Source organism: Argopecten irradians, chromosome 10 (genome assembly GCF_041381155.1).
Source record: "Argopecten irradians isolate NY chromosome 10, Ai_NY, whole genome shotgun sequence".
Classification (NCBI taxonomy): Eukaryota; Metazoa; Mollusca; class Bivalvia; order Pectinida; family Pectinidae; genus Argopecten; species Argopecten irradians.
Window position 1 is genome coordinate 33,666,905 of NC_091143.1, and position 23,115 is coordinate 33,690,019.

The window sequence follows — 23,115 nt, forward strand, 5'->3', positions numbered from 1 at the left end:
ATTTATTCAACAACCAGCACATTTATACCAGGAACATTCTTTTTTTGTAATGATAATCACATTATCTGTATCTATTTGCAACAGTTTTGAAGGTGTCAAGTCTATATTGTGTGGGTGTCTTTTTTTCTCAAACATGTACTTTATTCTGATTATCACTTTATATTACTTTGTATAATACTTTGTTTTTCATACCCACCTGTCGGGACTGTCTCTGTCAACAGAAAGTAAGTAAATATGTTTATCATATTTAAAAAGCTACATTTAAGGATAAGACGTGTATAAGCATGTTGCCTGTTGCCAAATTCCGATTGTCTTTAACATCAGACAATAAAATATTCCGAAATGAAAATTAAAAAGCTTCAAACATGATTTAGTTTATTTTCTTTGATTATACAAGGATCGGTATTTGTCCATTTTCATTCGAATCTTTACATCCGAAACTCAAATTAGACAACGTGTTTCTATCAATATCTTAAACGGGTTTAACTAGATATGATCATTTATCAGTCCTAAAACGGGGCCCATGTGATTCATCTTTTATTAAAAATTGTGCTATATAATTTATGAGAATAAAATAGTCACTTTTATCATTTGTTTCAAATCCGCGACTTGAAATAAGGTATTCATAATGATATTGGTTTTTTGTTTACCGCATGTTACAGAAGTGGCTTGGTGATAGCTTATCAGTATTGATTTGTAAGAAATAAACATGTTAAAAGACAATTGCAATTTATACCTGTGTATATGATTTCAACTATGTGACAATTATGAATTTTGTGTCGAGAATTTATGCTAGGAATGGGAAAATATCAAAGATTCCTAAGCCGTCATACATCCGGTCTCAATAGCGGTTTGTTCTTCAAGCAATGATTGGAGTACAGCAACATAAGCATTCAATAGATGATGACGTTAACAAAGTTGTGACGTCACCATAAAAAAGTAGTTCGGTTCAAAAGTTAAAATATCGATCAATCATAAGAGCGGAAGGTATATATTTATATATATATTTATTCAACAACCAGCACATTTATACAAGGAACATTCTTTTTTGTAATGATAATCACAGCATCTATATTTATTTGCAACAATTTTGAAGGTGTCAAGTGTATATTGTGTGGGTGTCTTTTTTTCCCCAAACATGTACTTTATTCTGATTATCACTTTATATTACTTTGAATAATAATTTGTTTTCCATATCCACCTGTCGGGACTCTCTCTGTCAACAGAACGTAAGTAAATATGTTTATCATAATTAATAAAGCTACTTTTAAGGATAGGACGTGTATAGGCATGTTGCCTGTTGCCAAATACCGATTGTCTTTAACATCAGACAATAAAATATTCTGAAATGAAAATTAAAAAGCTTCAAACGTGATTTTGTTTCTTTTCCTTGATTATACTAGGATCGGGATTTGTCCATTTTCATTTGAATTTTTACATCTGAAACTCAAACTATACAACGTGTTTCTATCAATATCTTCAGCTGATTGAACTCGATATAATCATTGATCAGTCCTCAAACGGGGCCAATGAGATACAGTTTTTCTTGTGTTAAACGATAAAAGGTTTTAAAGAAAAAACAAAATAAATAGCATTAGCCGTTTAGAAGGATACAGTGTTTTTTTTTAAATGCCGAAACTTGCTGATACATGAAGATGCTTAAGGAGAAAATAGATTTCTTTCCCTAGCATGTAGATGAAATAAACGGAATAGAATAGATGTTTTTACCATATATGTTATGATTGAACCAACTGTTTTCATTGAAAAAAATAATCGAATAGGAAAGAAAAAAATGTCGTTTTAATCAGTTTATTATTATAGTATACAGCAATTATGTTTGTCATGCTGGTTGTAATTTAAGTAATGGATGGGAAAACCTTTGTAATAATTATGACGATCGCAATTTATATCAGTGAATATGATTTCAATGCATGTATTTGGTCCTGAGTGTGTATATGACGTTAATGTGTTTTTGCTTTATTTCCCGATCCACCTGATGCGACCATCTCTGTCAACAGGGCGTAATTAAATATAAACAATATCATACCATATTGATTCAATTTTACATCTTCCTCCTCATGGATTATATTAAGATCAATGTAGACAATACATTTAACGATTCAATTCATTGTTGTTAATTTCTTGCATAATCAGGAAGTTAAAGGTTAGATAAAGCTATTTTCCCACATAATTTGTGAGAATAAAATAGCCACATTTGTTTCAAATCCGCGATTTGAAATAAGGTATTCAGGTTTACCGCATGCAACAGATGTGGTCTGGTGATAGCTGATCAGTATTGATCTGTAAAAACTAAACCTGTTATGTGACGATCGCAATTTATATATGTGTATATGATTTTAACTATGTGACAATTATGAACTATGAGTCGACAATATATGCTACGAATGGGAAAATATCAAAGATTCCGAAGCCGTCATACATCCGGTTTCAATACCGGTTTGTTCTGCAAGCAATGATTGGAGTACAGCAACATAAAGCATTCAATAGATGATGACGTTAACAATTTGTGACGTCATAATGAAAAAAACGTAGTTCGGTTCAAAAGTTAAAATATAGACCAATCATAAGACCGGACAACCAGCACATTTATACAATGGTCTGAAAGTGGAATATCACGACGTATTGTTGACTTGTTTAACTCGTTCATTTAGGAACATTCCGATTGTCATGATGATCACATTATGTTTATTTATGTTGAGGGTGTCAAATATATATTGTGTGTATTTTTTTTCTTTGTTTTTTTTTCTCTCAAACATTCACTTTGATCTAAGTATCACTTTATATTACTTTGTATAATACTTTGTTTTTCATATCCACCTGTCAGGACTGTCTCTGTCAACAGAACGTAAGTAAATATGTTTATCATAATTAAAAAAACTACTTTTAAGGATAGGACGTGTATAGGTATGTTACCTGTTGCCAAATCCCAATTGTCTTTAACATCAGACACAAAAATATTCTGAAATGAAAATTAAAAAGCTACTAATATGATTTGTTTTCTTTTCTTGATTGAAGTAGGATCGGTATTTGTCCATTTTCAATTGAATCTTTACATCCGAAACTCAAACTTTACAACGTGTTTCTATCAATATTATCAACGGGTTTAACTCAGTATAATCATTTATCAGTACTCAAACGGGGCCCACGTAATACATTTTATGTTGTTAAACTATAAAAGATTTTAAAGAAAAGAAACAAATAGAATAAGCCGTTTAGAAGGATACGGTGTTCTCCCATACTTCACAGGGATATCCCGTGGTTGCTAGGGAAAGGATAACTCTATCTTTCACAGGTGGGTGTAAGACATCTCACACGCGCTTGACAATAACGTGACGTCATCAATACATGCGGCGCACATTGTAGATGACGGCATCAATTTTGACGCATAACGTCGTTTCTGCGATAAATGGCGCGATGAAAAAGCTGGAAACCAAGTGGAATTTCATCATTTTTCTGCTATGTATGAGAGAAAAAGAATCAAACATGGGTCTGTGAACTGGACAGGGATATCTCAACCCTCGTGAAAGATTTTGGCCGTCAACCCTCGGCAAGCCTCGGGCTGACCGGCAAAAATCTTTCTCTCGGGTTGAGATATCCCTGTCCACTTCACAGACCCATGTAAGATTCTATTATTCTTTTCAAATGCAGAAATTTGCTGATACATGAAGATGCTTAAGGAGAAAATGCATTCCTTTTCGTAGCATATATCTGATAGAAACTGAATAGAATAGATGTTTTTACCATATATGTTATGATTAAACCAACTATGTTCATTAAAAAAAATATTCAAATAGGAAAGAACAAAATATCGTTTTAATCAGTTCATTATTATAGTATACAGCAATTTTATGTTGCCATGCTGGTTGTAATTTAAATAATGGAAGGGAAAACCTTTGTAATAATTATAACGATTGCAATTTATATAAGTGAACATCATTTCAATGCATGTATTTGGTCCTGAGTGTGTATATGACGATGGTGTGTTTTTGCTTTATTTTCCGATCCACCTGATGCGACCATCTATGTCAACAGTTCGTAAGTAAATATAAACAATATCATACCATATTGATTCAATTTTACATCTTCCTCCTCATTGATTATATTGAGATCAATGTATAAAACACATTTAAAGATGCAATTCCTTGTTGTTAATTTGTTGCATAACCACGCAGTAAAAAGTTAGATAAAGCTATTTTTCTACATAATTTATAAGAATGAAATAGCCACATTTATTTCAAATCCCAACTTGAAATACGATATTCAGGTTTACCGCATGTAACAGACGTAGTTTGGTGATAGCTGATCAGTATTGATTTGCAAAACTAAACATATTTTCTGACAATCGCAATTTATATGTGTATATAATTTTAACTATGTGACAATTATAGATTTTGAGTCGACAATTTATGCTACAAATGGGAAAATATCAAAGATTTCTAAGCCGTCATACATCCGGTTTCAATAGCGGTTTGTTCTGTAAGCAATGATTGGAGTACAGCAACATAAAGCATTCAATAGATGATGACGTTAACAATTTGTGACGTCATAATGAAAAAAGTAGTTCGGTTCAAAAGTTAAAATGTCGACCAATCATAAGACCGGAAGGTATATATTTATATATTTATTTATTCAACAACCAGCACATTTATACCAGGAACATTTCTTTTTATCATGATGATCACATTATCTGTATTTATTTGCAACAATTTTGAAGGTGTCAAGTGTATATTGTGTGTGTGTCTTTTTTTTCTCTCTCAAACATGTACTTTATTCTGAGTATCACTTTATATTACTTTGTATGATGCTTTGTTTTTCATACCATCATGTTGGAACTGTCTCTGTCAAAAGAATGTAAGTAAATCATAATTTTTATCATAATTAGATAAAGCTACATTTAAGGATAGGACGTGTATAGGCATGTTGCCTGTTGCCAAATTCCGATCTTTAACATTAAACAATAAAATATTCTGAAAGGATAAATAAAAAGCTACTAACATTTTTTTTCCTTTTCCTTGATTATACCGGGATCGGTATTTGTCCATTTTCATTCTAATCTTTACATCCGAAACTCAATTTATACAACGTGTTTTTATCAATATCATCAACGGGTTTAACTCGATATAATCATTTATCAGTCTTCAAACGGGGCCCATGTGATGCATTTTTTTCGTGTTAAACAATTAAAGATTTTAAAGAAAAATATAAAAAAGTAGCCGTTTAGATTGATACATTGTTCTTTTCAAATGCAGAAATTTGCCGATACATGAAGATGAAAAGAAAATACATTTCTTTGCCTAGCATCTAGCTGAAAGAAACTGAATGGAATATATGTTTTTTACTATATATGTTATGATTAACCCAACTGTGTTCATTGAAATAGATAATCAAATAGGAAAGAACAAAATATCGTTTTAATTAGTTCATTATTATAGTATATAGCAATTATGTTTTGTCATGCTGGTTGTAATCTAAATAATGGATGGGAAAACCGTTGCAATAATTATGACGATCGCAATTTATATAAGTGAACATCATTTCAATGCATGTATTTGGTCCTGAGTGTGTATATGACGATGGTGTGTTTTTGCCTTATTTTCCGATCCACCTGATGCGACCATTTCTGTCAACAGTTCGTAAGTAAATATAAACAATATTATACCATATTGATTCAATTTTACATCTTCCTCCTCATTGATTATTTTAAAATCAATGTATAAAATACATTTAAAGATGCAATTCATTGTTGTTAATTTGTTGCATAACCATGAAGTAAAAAGTTAGATAAAGCTATTTTTATGCATAATTTGTGGGAATAAAATAGCCACATTTGTTTCAAATCCGCGACTTGAAATAATATATTCAGGTTTACCGCATGTAACAGACGTAGTTTGGTGATAGCTGATCAGTATTGATCTGTAAAAACTAAACATCTTATGTGACGCTCGCAATTTATATGTGTATATGATTTTAACTATGTGACAATTATAGATTTTGGGTCGACAATTTATGCTACGAATGGGAAAATATAAAAGATTCCTCAGCCGTCATACATCCGGTTTCAATAGCGGTTTGTTCTGCAAGCAATGATTGGAGTACAACAACATAAGGCATTCAATAGATGATGACGTTAACAATTTGTGACGTCACAATGAAAAAAAGTAGTTCGGTTCAAAAGTTAAAATATCGACCATTCATAATGTCATGATGATCACATTATCTGTATTTATTTGCATCAATTTTGAAGGTATCAAGTGTATATTGTGGGAGTTTTTTTTTTTTTTTTTTCTCAAACATGTACTTTATTCTGAGTATCACTTTATAATACTTTGTATAATACTTTGTTTTCCATATCCACCTGTGGGGACTGTCTCTGTCAACAGAACGTAAGTAAATATGTTTACCATAATATTAATAAAGCTGCTTTTAAGGTTAGGACGTGTATAGGCATGTTGTCTGTTGCAAAATTCCGATTGTCTTTAACATTAAACAATAAAATATTCTGAAATGAAAATTAAAAAGCTACTAACATGATTGTTTCCCCTTCATTATACTAGGATCGGTATTTGTCCATTTTCATTCGAATCTTTACATCCGAAACTCAAATTATACAACGTGTTTCTATCAATATCTTAAACGGGTTTTAACTCGACATAATCATTTATCAGTCCTCAAACGGGGCCCATGTGATACATTTTCAGTTGTTAAACGATAAAAGATTTTAAAGGAAAAAGAAAAATCGAATTAGCCGTTTAGATGGATACAATGTTCTTTTCCAATGCAGAAATTTGTTGCATAACCATGAAGTCAGAAGTTAGATAAACCTATTGTACTACATAATTTATGAGAATAAAAAAGTCACTTCTATCATTTGTTTCAAGTCTGCGACTTGAAATAAGGTATGCATAATGATATTGAATTTTTGTTTACCGCATGTAACAGAAGTGGCTTGGTGATAGATTATCAGTATTGATCTGTAAGAAATAAAGATGTTAAAAGACGATTGCAATTTATATCTGTGTATATGATTTCAACTATGTGACAATTATGAATTTTGAGTCGACAATTTATGCTAAGAATGGGAAAATATCAAAGATTCCTTAGCCGTCATACATCCGGTTTCAATAGCGATTTGTTCTGCAAGCAATGATCAAGTACAGCAACATAAGGCATTCAATAGACGATGACATTAGCAATTCATGACGTCATAAAGCAAAAAGTAATTCGGTTCAAAAGTTAAAATGTCGACCAATCATAAGACCGGAAGGTATATATATTTATATATATTCAACAACCAGCACATTTATACAAGGAACATTCCTTTTTGTCATGATGATCACATCATCTGTATTTATTTGCAACAATTTTGAAGGTGTCAAGTGTGTATTGTGTGTGTATCTTTTTTTTTTTCTTTTTCTTTCTTTTTTCTCTCAAACATGTACTTTTTTCTGGGTATCACTTTATTATCCTTTGTATAATACTTTGTTTTTCATATCCACCTGTCGGGACTGTCTCTGTCAACAGAACGTAAGTAAATATGTTTATCATAATTAAAAAAGCTACTTTTAAGGATAGAACGTGTATAGGCATATTACCTGTTGCCAAATTCCAATTGTCTTTAACATCAAACAATTAAATGTTCTGAAATGAAAATAAAAAAACTACCAACAGGATTTTTTTTCTTTTCCTTGATTATACTAGGATCGGTATTTGTCCATTTTCATTCAAATCTTTACATCCGAAACTCAAACTATACAACGTGTTTCCATCAATATCTTAAACGGGTTTAACTCGGTATAATCATTTATCAGTACTCAAACGGGGCTAATGTGATACATTTTTCTAGCGTTAAACGATAAAAGATTTTAAAGAAAAAGAAAAAAAATGAATTACCCGTTTAGATTGATACAGCGTTCTTTTAAAATGCAGAAATTTGCTGATTCATGAAGATGCTTAAGGAGAAAATACATTTCATTCCATAGAATCTAGCTGAATGAAACTGAATAGAATAGATATTATAACCACCATATATGTTATGACTTAACCAGCTGTGTTCATTAGAAAAATGATTAAAAAGGAAAGAACGGAATATCGTTTTAATCAGTTCATTATTATAGTATACAGCAATTTTGTGTTGTCATGCTGGTTGTAATTTAAGTAATGGATGGGAAAACCTTTGTAATAATTATGACGATCGCAATTTATATAAGTGAACATCATTTCAATGCATGCATTTGGTCCTGACTTTGTATATGACGATGGTGTGTTTTTGCTTTAGTTTCCGATCCACCTCTGATGCGACCATCTCTGTCATTAGGGTGTAATTAAATATAAACAATATCATACCATATTGATATAATTTTACATCTTCCTCCTCGTTAATTATATTAAGATCGATGTATAAAATACATTTAAAGATACAATTCGTTGTTGTTAATTTGTTGCACAACCATGAAGTCAAAAATTAGACAAAGCTTATTGTTCTCATAATTTATGATAATAAAATAGTCACCTATATCATTTGTTTCAAATTAAATCCGCGACTTGAAATATGGTATTCATAATGATAATGATTTTTTGTTTACCGCCTGTAACAGAAGTGGTTTGGTGATTGCTTATCAGTATTGATCTGTAAGAAATAAAGATGTTAAAAACGATTGCAATTTATATCTGTGTACATGTATATGATTTCAACTATTTGACAAATATGAGTTTTGAGTCGACAATTTATGCTACGAATGGGAAAAAATCAAAGATTCCTACGCCGTCATACATCCCGTTTCATTACCGGTTTGTTTTGCAAGCTATGATTGGAGTACAGCAACATAAGGCATTCAATAGATGATGCCGTTAACAATTTGTGACGTCACAATGCAAAAAGTAGTTCGGTTCAAAAGTTAAAATATCGACCAATCATAAGACCGGAAGGTATATATTTATACATAAATTTATTCAACAACTAGCACATTTATACGTGTGCCTTTTTTTCACACTTTATTCTGAGTATCACTTTATATTACTTTGTATAATACTTTGTTTTTCATATCTAACTGTCGGGACTGTCTCTGTCAACAGAACGTAAGTAAATATGTTTACCATAATTAAATAAAGCTACTTATAGGGATAGGACGTGTATAGGCATGCTGCCTGTTGCCAAATTTCAATTATCTTTAACATCAAACAATAACATATTCTGAAATGAATTAAAAAGCTACTAACGTATTTTTTTCTTTATTTTTTTTAAAGAACAAAAAAAAAAAAATAGAATTAGCCGATTAGAAGGATACAGTGTTCATTTCAAATGCAGAAATTTGCTAATACATGAAGATGAAGAGAAAATACATTTCTTTCCCTAGCATCTAGCTGAGAGAAACTGAGTAAAATAGATGTTTTTACCATATATGTTATGATTAAACCAACTCGGAATCCTTTAATAAATACATAGGTGTTACATGGCTGAGTAATATGAAATATAATAAACGAGTTCAATGATTTAATATTCAACGAGCCTTTATCGCATACTACATGTAGTTTTTCATTTGAAAATCTAGACAAAACGTTCTATTTCATTTATATACATGTACAAGGATGACGAAATCAGGCTCGTTTAAGACATTTTCGTCTACCGGGACAATCCTGTGACATCATATTTTTTATGACGACATTATTACCTGTGGCGTCACAATAGTGTTATTACTCGTGTGTCTTACGATATATATGACGTGGTCGTATGGTTAGGCTTGGTGAGGAAAGACTACAAAACTTTTATTATTTTATCATTAGCGGAGTAAGGGAATATTATGGAACAACCTACTACATCAATGGGACTTCTAATCAATATCAGGGACCGTGCCAGATATAGATGCATTGCCAATATGTTGTTTGCCATTGTAACCAGGTCATTATACATATACAGTTTTGTATCACTAATGCTCAATTTTGATTCTTTGGTTAAACATATGGATAACTGCGATCTGACACATTACATGCTTCAAAAATGGTTAGCATGGAAACACAATGGAATGTCAATTGATTGCCGTGGTCTGAAATAACGGTATAAGTTACCAGTGTGCTTAGATTTTGATTTATCGCTTGCTTTACACAAATTCCTTTTGCAGAAAACTTCCATCAATATTTGGGACTGTTTAAAGGACACACAGAACGTTATCGACACATACGTGTCGTTCTTACCGGCCGTGACGGCGCAGGTAAAACTACACTATGCCGTCGCCTAAAGAATGAATATGTGGACATCAAAACAAGACAACCGACTGTGGGAGCCAGCATCGATCCCTCATGGTTCACTATCGATCTGCAAGATAAAATATGGGACCATGATGATAACCAGTTACCAACTAACGTGATGCAAAACCGATTGGGAGCAACAATGAGATCTCAGCAGCAAACAGGTAATGTCGATCTGTTATGTAGTTGCATATGAGAATAACACCTCTTTTGATCATGTTATTGATACAAGTTTGTAATTTTGAAAAGTTTTCGTAGCGGGCTCGTTTTGCTGCATAAAACCTATTAGTCCGATGGCTTATGTCGGGTTTTTGGGGGTTCCGTGGGCACTTCTTGGTGAAGTTTAACACCATATACCAAAATGTTCAGTAGGTCACCCTCTTTCGGAAAATTGATGGTGTCATTTTTTTTTTTACCATGCGGTGAGGTCAAAGTTAGGCGTCAAAGGTCATATTGTCAAATATACAATAATGCAGCTCAAACTGAAATATGTTCTTCTTATAACTAAAAATCACAAATATATTACATCATGGAAATTGGTTTTACAGAAACAATCTAGTACATTTCATTTTCGTAATACATTTCATTACATCACATTAATTTTAGGATGTGAATTCGTCTACACATGTGGGTTAGTGGGTTCCATTTTGTTGTTCATTAGTATGTATTTTCTTACAAGTTATACGTAATATACATTGCTATAATTTGTTCAAATTGACAGACGCATTCGGATGATGTCACATTACACTTACAAGATGTTTATATGGTATAATTTTGTTCGTATATACAAATTAATTTGATATAATGAAATATATGCGTAATAAAATACAATGAATTCTAAAATCATGATAACGTATTACTGAAATAATAACAGCTTTTTGTGTTTTGGCCGAAATCCGTATTATACTCTTAGACTACTTCTTTCATTTTATCCCTTATTGACTTGTGATGCATGGTTAATGATTTATAAGAATTTATAAGAAAGTAATGACGGGAACATTCACGGATTACAGTTTATCACAATTAGTCCATACAGGTCAATGTGTTTAGTGGTTATTTCTTTAATACAAATATTAATCTAAAAATCCACAGCTAGATTGGTATGTGGTTTTCTTGTTCCTTTCTCAGTATACGGACTAATTGGAAAACATCTCGATTGGAGGTCGATGCTATTTTGAACAGCAGACCGTTATTTCATAAACAACTCTGGGATCATTTATGGAATGCTCGAGAAGTTTTTATCTACTGCTGTTATCGCTTGTGTCTTTTTATATAACATGTCTTCATGAATATTATCAAAGTAAAGGAAGTGACGGAGATTCTACCCTTCCGTTTTAAAACTTTTTATTAGTTGGAAGATTAAAACTGTACCATCCATACCTCTCGTGGAGAGAGGAAAGCCTACAAAAGCCTACATGTATTATCATACGGTAGTTTATATTTTCCTCACTGATCCCAAAGGGTTTAAACAACGATTATCGTCATAACAACACTCTTTAATTGTACGATGGAGTAACAAGTCAGAAATATTATAAGGATGTTTTATATAATGTATGTTACAGTTGTATATGAACGCTCAACGACCAGATCATATGACAATACGCCACAAGATGATGCTGAGATAGAAGCAGTATTGTCCGCATCAAAATCAACAAGCCCTGATAGGGCTTATTTATCCCTGTGGGATATGGGAGGACACTCAGCTTTCCAGGCGTCACATAGTGTATTCTTTTCGTCACATGGCGTTTATCTTCTGGTCTTCAGACTCACCGATTTCCTGAGAGACGCATTGGAGACTGGTGAACTGTTTATTTTCCTTAATTAATAGCTTTAGATTTCTTGCGTATAAACGTTTCCTACAGCTTGTTTACATCCATAACTATTCCTATATATGAAATATGAAATATCCTGAAATATTTGGCAGATTCAGTTAAGTCTAAGAAGCTTACTTTTTCGGAAATTAGCGGATTATATTATGATATGTGTCGATAGCTTGAACATATATCTCATTTAATAATGATTTTTAAATCTAGATGCATTTATAGCGATTAGAATTATAACGATATTTGATTAGATATTTGATTCGATGAATATTTTACAGATCGACTAAAGAAATGGATTCGCCTAATTGGGACATTTTCCTCTGTTGAATTGAATGCTCCAAAATTGAGGACCCATGCTCCGCCGATCATTTTTGTCGGCACGTTTCTTGATGAGTTAAAGAGGACAACACATGTATGTTTTAAGAAAGGACTATAATTATATCCCGTTCCAGTTAAAAAAATTACAATGAATTTCTCCATTCATACGATAATTTAATATTTAATATTTATCTTTGCTTTATGTATAATATCGTCATAAAATGATACATTGGTGAAGAAATTGAAGAGATAAGTGAACATCCGACGATAACAAATCCCATTATGTTTATCTGTGAAAACACAGATAAAAACATTGATGTCGGTATCTATAAAATGATAGTTTATTAATAATGTATTGATAATTTATCTAGGACTATGACAAACAGATAGTGGCTATAACACAGAGCATCTCGAAGTTCCCGGAACTTTCGGATCTCCATTTTGTCAGATTCTGCACAGTCGACAACAGTCTCGGTAACAAGGAAGCCGATCTTAAAAAACTCCGAGACTTAATTATACAGTCAGCAGAGCACCAAGATCAGTGGGACAGACCACTGCCCACAACATGGTTAAAGTTAGAGCTGGACATATTCAAGAAAAGAGAAAAAGGAACGAAGATACTCACATTGGCAGAGGTGATAAAAATGAATAAGTCATCGATTGCTCCCTTGGCAGATGAAGATGAAATCATGCTTGCTCTGGAGTAAGTAACCACAAACTTTTCAAAGAAAGGTCTCCATCACAAAGGATATTAGGCCATGGGCTAGGAGGGTCCCACATGCACCCCCACCCCACCCCCCACCCCACCCCCAAACCTCCGAACTAATATTTTTTCTGAACCCTTATGACCCACTGATCACAAATCCAAATGTTAACATTGCATAAGTTGGGATGAACTTCCGGTTATGACGTCATCAAGATGGCCGCCATCTCGAATTTCACTAAAAATTGAAAAATAGTCATAACATTAACATTTTTCAACCGAAGTAGACAAATGAGGTATCAAAATGACCACAATAGAACAACAAATACATATCAGGACCAAAAAATCCAATATATGTAGTGATTTCTACGCAGGAAATTAAAAAATCGGATTTAAAGCTCAAAAATGGTGATTTTTCAGCAAATTTTTCATATTTTGTTTGACGCAGCAAAAATGTTTCCCAACAGCAATCTATTATTTCTAATAAGTTTTTGACCACTTGTCAATCAGTTTAAGCAACAAAAACAACCAAAACCAATGTTAACATCGTATAAGTTCCGGTTATGACGTCATCAAGATGGCCACCATCTCGAATTTCACTGAAAAATGAAAAATAGTCATAACATTAGCATTTTTCAACTGAAGTAGACAAATGAGGTATCAAAATGACCACAATAGAACAACAAATACATGTCGTGACCAAATAAGCCAATATATGTAGTGATTTGAACGCAGGAAATGAAAAAACAATTAAGCTCAAAAATAGTAATTTTTCAGCATTTTTTCATATTTGGCTTGACGCAGCAAAATTGTTTCCCAACAACAAATTGTTATTCACAATCAGTTATTTGACCTCTTATCAATCTGTTAAAACAACAACAACAAAAATATATAGAAATGCAACAGAGATTTGTTATACCATCATTTGGTTTACAAAACATCACCGGATGCGGCATATGATTGTTATTTTTTCCAAACCGCTAACACTACAGTTTCCTGGTGTCTTGGAATTTCCTGAATATAACATTGGCTATTGACGATTTATATCTTAACAAATTTGAATTTAAAGTTGGCTGAATATCTAAGTGGGACTTCAAAATAATCCATTCATGCTCGAAATTTTGTAGACTAGTAGCCTCTCAAACTGAATTATTATAGCAAAACGCTAACTAATAGCTATAGGGTATCAAATTAAAGTTCAGTAAATACCATGACACTTTTCGAAACATATTGTGTCTTTTAGAATGAGCACATCCATTGTTTATTTCCTGTGTATAACGCAAGATATAAGATGGTTACTACAGTGTCACATATTTCTTTCACTAGTTCTTAATGCTAATCATTTTCGTTGTGCGTGCTTTCTCGCCAGAGTGTCGTCTTCGACCTCGGTGACCTGATGTGACATTACATTACCGGGTTACCATCGTGGTTCTAACTTGTCAACTGTCCATGGTCAGAGTTAAGATCAGAAACATCGGCTTCAGGGATGTGGGAGCTCTTCCTGTTTCCAACCTAGTTTCACCTAGATTCACATATCGTATATGATGTTCCAGACTTCCCCGGCATGATGGAAAAGACACCAGATCAACATTCTGCGGAGGGTTGAGTTGGTTCTCCTTAATTCGTATGAAGCACAATTCCTCATTCTTGTGAACCTCAGTGACCATAGGTGGCACAGGTGGATTCTTTGAGGTCATAAATGAGGTCTGCAGTGAAGTTTCACTCTTTGCCAAGTCTGGAAAGCACTTTAGAGAACTTTTTACTGGAGAGTCTTCAATGGTCTCTTTGCGCATACACCAGATGTGACACAACCAGCACCTTCAAGGGAGTGGGAAAAGTCAGACCAATGAAAAACATTTAACATTTATGCCCTCATTAATGACCTCGATGATATCACCAGTGCCATTTATGGTTGCACGAGAGTCCACAAGATTGATGAATGGTACTTCATACGAATTATGGAGTTATGTGCTTAAGATAACCAATTCCACCATTGGAAGAATGTGCATCTGGTGTAATTTCCATTATGCCGGAGAAGTCTGAAACAGCATATACGTACGATATGTTAGAATCTGAAAGAGATCCCACATCCCTGAACCTGTTGTTCCTGATATGAACTCTGGCCATGGATGGGTCATAAAAGGCTAGAACAACACTGGTAATGCAGTGTCACATCGAAGCTCATCGACATCGAAGACGTCGATCTGGCTTTCGACGAATTGAATAATGATATCTCGAGTACTCTGATTCGGACTGCATGTACCAGCTACCAGATATGCCGAGTCTCTTCAGTGGATAGGTCAGGTCAGTGAGGCGAGAAAGCACGCACAATGATAATGGTTATCATTGAGAACCAGTGAAAGACATATTAGTGACATTGTAGTAACCATATGACATTTTGCTTATGCTATGCATAGGAAATAAACAATGAATGTGCTCATTTTCAAAGACACAAACGCTTTGGGAACTGTTAATGATATTAACGGAAACACAGGCTTAGCTTAGGTTACATTTGTTACGCTATCAGTAGGTGTTGTGTTATTTTTGAGACGCTGCTAATCTACAAAATTGAGGGTATAACAATAATTCTTTTTTTGCATTTCTATATATTTTTGTTGTTGTTGTTTTAACAGATTGATAAGAGGTCAAATAACTGATTGTGAATAACAATTTGTTGTTGGGAAACAATTTTGCTGCGTCAAGCCAAATATGAAAAAATGCTGAAAAAATTACCATTTTTGAGCTTAAAATATTATTTTTTTCATTTTCTGCGTTCAAATCACTACATATATTGGCTTATTTGGTCACGACATGTATTTGTTGTTCTATTGTGGTCATTTTGATACCTCATTTGTCTACTTCAGTTAAAAAAAATGCTAATGTTATGACTATTTTTCATTTTTCAGTGAAATTCGAGATGATGGCCAGCTTGATGACGTCATAACCGGAACCTATACGATGTTAACTTTGGTTTTGGTTGTTTTTGTTGCTTAAACTGATTGACAAGTGGTCAAAAAACTTATTAGAAATAATATATTGCTGTTGGGAAACATTTTTGCTGCGTCAAACAAAATATGAAAAATTTGCTGAAAAATCACCATTTTTGAGCTTTAAATCCGATTTTTTCATTTCCTGCGTAGAAATCACTACATATATTGGATTGTTTGGTCCTGATATGTATTTGTTGTTCTATTGTGGTCATTTTGATACCTCATTTGTCTACTTCGGTTGAAAAATGTTAATGTTATGACTATTTTTCAATTTTTAGTGAAATTCGAGATGGCGGCCATCTTGATGACGTCATAACCGGAAGTTCATCCCAACTTATGCAATGTTAACATTTGGATTTATGATCAGTGGGTCATAAGGGTTCAGAAAAATATTGGTTCGGAGGTTTGGGGGGGGGGGGGGGTGCATGTGGGACCCTCCTAGCCCATGGCCTATATATATCGCTCATTCACACCGCCATTGTCTTAGGTATTATTTCATGTGTCCCAACCAGGAAATGTGCGCATGCCTGAAGTCTGCCTTTGTATATTACAGTTATATATAACCCTCCTTACTAGTAGGCATCAATAGTGACCCATGTATTTTGTGGGCGAAATTCACGTCGTTTCTTTTCCTGAAAATTATGACGTTACACTCGAAGACACATGGCGTTGAATTAATACCTTTCCGCAAAGGCAATATACAGATAACTCCGGAAAGTTATCATCAATACTTCTCATAATACTGAATATCACAGTTTGTGTACATTTAACGAAGATTTTTTGTATTCATCAAAAATGTTTCTATTGTATTTGCATTCAGAATTACTGAACATGAAATGAAGACTAGTTTGAGAAAACAGCTGTATTTGAGACAATTTATGCAGATTTCTTGGAAAAGGTTCAAAGTCATGATTTTATGATACTTTCTGTAAGATAGACCTTTAATTTATGCTGCGTTGAAACATAACATTTGATTTGAGTGTACATGTACAACTGCCATATGTATGCCAATAAATGAGCAATATTTAACATTTTAAGACTGCAGCAGTAATATAACAGGACATTCACTTAATAAATCAGATAATGCAATTTTCAGATATCTCCACTGCACAAGATCTGTGATTTATTTCCGAGAATTCAAACACGTTGTCGTTGATCCCCAGTGGTTGGCAGATTTTTTTAGCAACTTCGTCACGGAAGAATGCTTCCTACCAAAGGATGACATTCTGTTGACCCGCGACTTGGCATTGTACATAACAAAGGGAGAACTGACTCAGGCAATAATTGATGGTCTCCTGGGTTTAAAGAAGAACCAAGCTTTCCTTCCTTTTAGGTCAGTTCTTTTTGCCCTGATGGAAAAGTTTGGTCTGATAGTGAAGTTGGAGCTATCGGGATCGTTGACAGGACAACCACACTGCACATATTCATACACCATTCCGAGCAAACTTATGGAGCTACAGGACATCAATGACATCAAAGATAGAATGATCAGTCTCAAGCAAAAACAATACCCAGTCTCCAAAACATTATGCATGGTGTTCGGTTGTTATATGCCTGATGAGCTGTTCCAACGAATCTTTGCAAGCGTTCTGAGAAAGTACAAGCCGGGATCACTGCCAATAAGATATGAACAAGAAAGAACTTGCGAGAATACAACTGACAGTTTGAATTGTCTGTACAATGGTTTTGGCTGTTTAAAAGTCAATGACCTTTGCGAAATGATTTTGTCCATGCATGTAGAGCGATCCACGATAGCCTTGACCGTCTTCAGTACCACGGAATCAAGACTTCCCTCGGATTCCGGACGACACGTGCGACTATCAGTGGAACATATCATCAACGAAACTTTGAAAATGAGCAGTCAACAGCACTTCCAATTCACGCACCATCTGCATTGCAGCTCTTACCTAGGATCTTACGATACTCCTGTACATCTGTATGGCGTCATCAATTCAGAGAGGGGTGTACCATGCAAAGATGGAGAATGTCACGGAAAACATCGTTTGGCAAAGAATGATGCAATCTACTGGGGCATCAAAGAGGTAAAAGGACTATGCATTTATAAACACATATTTAGATAAATGTTTTAATTTTTACTTTTACTTGAAAGCATATTGTTTTCATAAACTGATCATAAGCATGGCAAAGACAAAAACAAAACAGCAAGGAATATCTAACCCGTCCACAAAGTAAATATATTAAATATGCATTTATTTATAAATACTCAAATAAATGTTTTTAATTTTTACTTTTCACGTAAAAATAATATAATCAGAAATTGATCATAAAGAGTGGCAATGGTTAAACAAAACAGCATGGAATACCTAAGCCGTCCACACATACTTCTATTATCTTAGTGAATTTATTAATTAGACCCGAAGGAAATTTTAGTGGTACTTATACAGTTAGAAACTAATAGTTATTTATTTTGATGTTTTATTATTTAAAGGGCTCTGGAAATTCACACGAGGATGATAATACATCAAGTAAGTATTTTATTATAAAATGATGACGGGCATTCATCCAGATGTTGATCACTTTCCTTTGGTTTGTTTTGTGAATTGTGATAATGACCACAACTTAGCTTCTAATAATATGATATACAAATAGTCACTTTCATCCTTTTTACTTAGAACGTTGTTGCAATATTCCAAAACTTTTTAGGAATAGGAATAGATTCTACCATATTTAACCGGCGGCCGATGCCACAAGAACTTGGTCGTCTCTCGCGTCTGATTGAGGCCTCTAGATGTGATATTCTGTTTGTGGAACTTGGCCTACCTTTACCAGAAGTTGAACAAGCCAAGTGTGAAGCACGGAGTCTTGCTGGAATCACAGCTATCACCAAAATGTTTCTGAAATGGACGAATACCTACCCAAATCAGACACTCTTGGATATCAAGGAGGCAATGGAAGCTGTTGACATGGCGACAGATCGTATCAATGAAGTCTTGGAAATGGACGAGGACTTGGCTGACCAAGGTAGAGAAATAATCATAATTTCTAGCAGATTACCTTGACCTCAGAGAATGAACGATTTTTTTATCAACTAACGCTTGATGATCCTGGTGTGTTTTGAACTTTACGACCATCAAAGATGCATGTGTTATTTCACATGTAAGCTTAGCAAATACATATATATCCAAAGCTAATGTTACCCCAAATGCAACATTAAGCTAAATGAGAAGGAAATCGTAATAGGCATATCTGATGATATGTTTTACCAACATGCTCAACGATGAACATTTGAATCGACCCATATGTCAATATGACATCAAGTATTCCTTTGACAATGCCCTCTGTTGGTTTATTAATCATTATTTATTTGATTCCGATTTATATGCGATCGTTATCAAAGAGACGTCTTCTATTCAAAACCAGAATAACATGTTTTCGGAAACGAAACGGCTTAAGCAAATTTTTACTTTATGAACAATATGCATTTAAATGAGATTCAAGTTAATGTTAGTATTGATAAACATTGGTTTAATATACGCGATATCCATTTGAGGATCATAAAACCACAAAACTTTTTTATTAAGACGTTGAAGTAATACCGTAAACAATCACATGTAAGGCATACAACGAAAATGTGTTTATGAATAATCAGTATTTTAATCTCGTTGCAGATATTGTCCCGATCGACATCTGGACACGAGCTCCCTCTGATAAAGAAATCAGGAGAATCGTTCCAAATATTGGAAACACATTCTACAATCTCTGTCTCGAACTCGGGTTGTCTCCTCCAATCATAGAACAGCACGAGATTGGCCATCCAATCACTTTCCAGTCGAGAATGTGTGCCCTCCTTCAATGTTGGGTAGACGAGTTCCAGACTGATGCGACTATTGGTAAGCTATTGACAGCGATGAAGGTATGTCGAATTGACTGGTACACTACAGCGCAGATTTTGTCACAGGAAAGTGATGCAAGTGAAGCAAGTGAAGACCATGCAAGCTGGTTCAAATGTGGTATTCTATGATGAACGCTTGGCTTTTTAAGGCATGATCCAGTAAAAGTTATGATGAAGAACTGTTAGCTAGGGAAGCCTTAAATTATTGGGAGGATCAATAACATTGTTACTGTAGCTAAGATATGGATCTATCGATACAAAGATATTCGGTTGTATACGGTCGATAACATAGACGAAGAGGAAAAACTGCATGTAAGAAAATTACGTTGCTGTATTTGTAAATATTAAGTTCATTCAGGATTCATTTGCAATGTAATATTTAGTTGCCATCTAAAATATGCACTTTTGACATGTTTTCTCCATTTCTGCCAACTTTGTGATCGTGTTTGTACCAGAAACAAGGGAGGGAAATCGCAAATAAATTTAATGTATACTCGAAAGAATGTTTAGGAGACATAGAGTTTGTTAAAGGATGCACTCTATGAATTGTAGATGGAAAACTTCGCAAACTAATTATGCATGTTGTCAGTTGTTTTGTTGTTGCTTTAGAATTTAGCATCCCAATTAACTGCACCTGAAATCATATTTTTTTGTTGTTTTGCGTGGTGTTATGGTATGAACCTTTAGTTTGCTTATAAGCTATTGTAAATATTGTTTTGAAACATGCTAATGATTGTTTTGCTACAATTTGAGTAACACGACGACCTTTGAAATTAATGATATAAAAGATAGTTTAGATAAATAGATACGCGGGATATTTACCCAGGTAGATCAGGTTACCCTTGAAATAAAGTATACCTATATAATACATCTCTCAATTAAACCAGATTTAGCTTGATATCGGCTAGGTCCTCCACTGGTATAGGAACATTGACATGGTATAAGATTCTCCTACCCTAGTAGATAAACTTTCATCGAATCGCATTTAACATGGAATGTTATTACGCCATGACACCAGATTAGTTTTTCCCTGGTAGTTGATTGGTAACTTTAAAGGGTAGAGAGCAATCTATATAACAATCATATTACTATAATGGACATACGAGTAACTCCCGAGAAGCTACAGTTTTAGTTGTGTAGTCTGAGTTTTAGGTTGGAGGGTGTTTTTTGGATTATCTCATCAATAGGGATACATTGTTTATGTAATAGGATGTAAGTAATCAAACAATTGAACTATGATCTTGCTTCATAGTATAGTGTATCACCTTCATAAACATGTTTAATAATTATAATTATTTCGCGTGTAAGTGTTGGTGTAGATAACTTTTTCATAATAAATCAGATATACCATTCACAAAAGCTGTATGAATCAGATGTACATGCACATCATGTTTATGATTTGTTTCATATATTTTTTTTGCTGGATTGGTTTTTTTTCTGTTTATCTATTGATATTAGGCTGATGCAATATTTTATTTCGCGGCCTAAACTCATAGATCACAACATCTGGTGTTCTTTTATTTGTTTAAATTTCATTGAAAAAAAGTTTATAGAAATGTAATATGATACAGCCTACATAGACATATACATGTATATCATTCTGACATAACAGGATCAGGAAATGTCTTTACGGTTTTATGTCTTAAATGCGATCTGTATCAAATCTTACTTATTTCATCATATGTACAATGTATTTAACTATATTAAGCAGAGTGCTATATTGTCCATATAACTGTTTTAAATGCGTACATTCAGATGTCTAAGAGGTTTTGATTAATGAGTGAATTCTTTTTTTTAAATCTAGCTTAATGGTTGTTACATTAATTAATTCTTCAATGAATGGAAACAACATACATGTACATATTCCAATCCTCAGTAAATTATTCTGGCTTACTAGTTGACATGCACCTTTATTTCAAGTGATATAATTTGAATATGTATTCGAATACAATTTTTACATCACTTTTAGTCATTTTAACAAGTTTTATTGTAAACATTAAGGATAGCTCTCAGTACTGTGTATAATTTGCCATCAAATAAGAAAGGCATTCTAATCTTTCTGATTTTAATTAAGATTTAAAAAAAAAGAAAAAAAAATTACTTACTTGAAAAAACATACTGCTTACAATATGACGGTTGATTTATATGAAACTTTTATCATTGTTTATATCTGTTTGCGTATATTGTGTATGCATATATTTGCTTAAGTTTGCCAATGTAGAAATAGAAGTGAGTTTTTAAATTTGTATTTCGATTCTTATCGCTTAGGAAAAAACTAAATTAATAGTCTAATTATCTTCATGCATAATTCAAAAACATAATCTGAATTTCTATTTTAAGACCAAATTCACACATTTTTCTTTGGTGAAACACATCTATTTTTAAGAAATAATTTTAAGATATTGTCATTTTGATATCATTGAATAATAAGGAATTGTCACTCAATTACTTATATTGTTTGAGATGATATTGCTATGCAACGACTATATTCGTTACTGCATTTAAATCATTTTAATTTTAGTAAAGACACAGATATATCCAGAGAATATGTAAAATTTCAGCAATAATCAGAGAATATTTATCTTAGCTTATGTAGCTTTATTTCTTGATATGTATATTTAGTAAGTATATGTTCGGATTTTTTTCGATTTATATTGCTACGTCATGTTCAATTGACTGCGATTAAAAAAAATGTATTCATTATCTATTAAAAAGCATGAATTATTTATATTTTAAGTTTAAATACATGGATGTGTTAAATAAAGCAACACAAGCATTACTTCTTAAGCTAACCTTATCTAGTTGATCCTTATGAATCGATGTGCTGTGATAATTTGGAATGAAGATAATAAAATAAAATAATCATAAAATTTATAATTTTTCTCTTTCGTTTCTTTTCTTTTCTTTTGTTATTTCTTAGCAAGAAATCCTTAATTTGACAGAATTTTTATTAAAGAAGGCATTCAAAACATACTCATAGATTTTCAAAATCGGAACCATAAGTGAATTTAAATTAAATTAAGGAGTTTGCATATAACCTTGTCCGAATGATAAAAACAATGTTAAAATTTATTTGCATTATACTTCAGTACAAAATGGTCCATTTTAACCGCAATTTGACTGGGGATGGATTTTGAAATGGATTATAAAAGATACGTTGAATTA

The 23,115-nt window shown here is 33.1% G+C and overlaps 1 protein-coding gene across 1 annotated transcript; it reads left to right on the forward strand.

Moving 5' to 3' along the window:
* The first annotated feature begins 9,748 nt into the window (after window positions 1-9,748).
* LOC138332665 (uncharacterized) lies at window positions 9,749-22,789 on the forward strand. The gene is made up of 9 exons (XM_069280659.1): window positions 9,749-9,761; window positions 10,137-10,427; window positions 11,826-12,062; window positions 12,365-12,498; window positions 12,776-13,107; window positions 17,194-18,139; window positions 18,547-18,583; window positions 18,762-19,079; window positions 19,727-22,789. Exons 1-9 carry the CDS (start codon window positions 9,749-9,751, stop codon window positions 20,077-20,079), a joined length of 2,661 nt encoding a protein of 886 aa, XP_069136760.1. The 3' UTR covers window positions 20,080-22,789.
* Window positions 22,790-23,115: the final 326 nt, after the last annotated feature.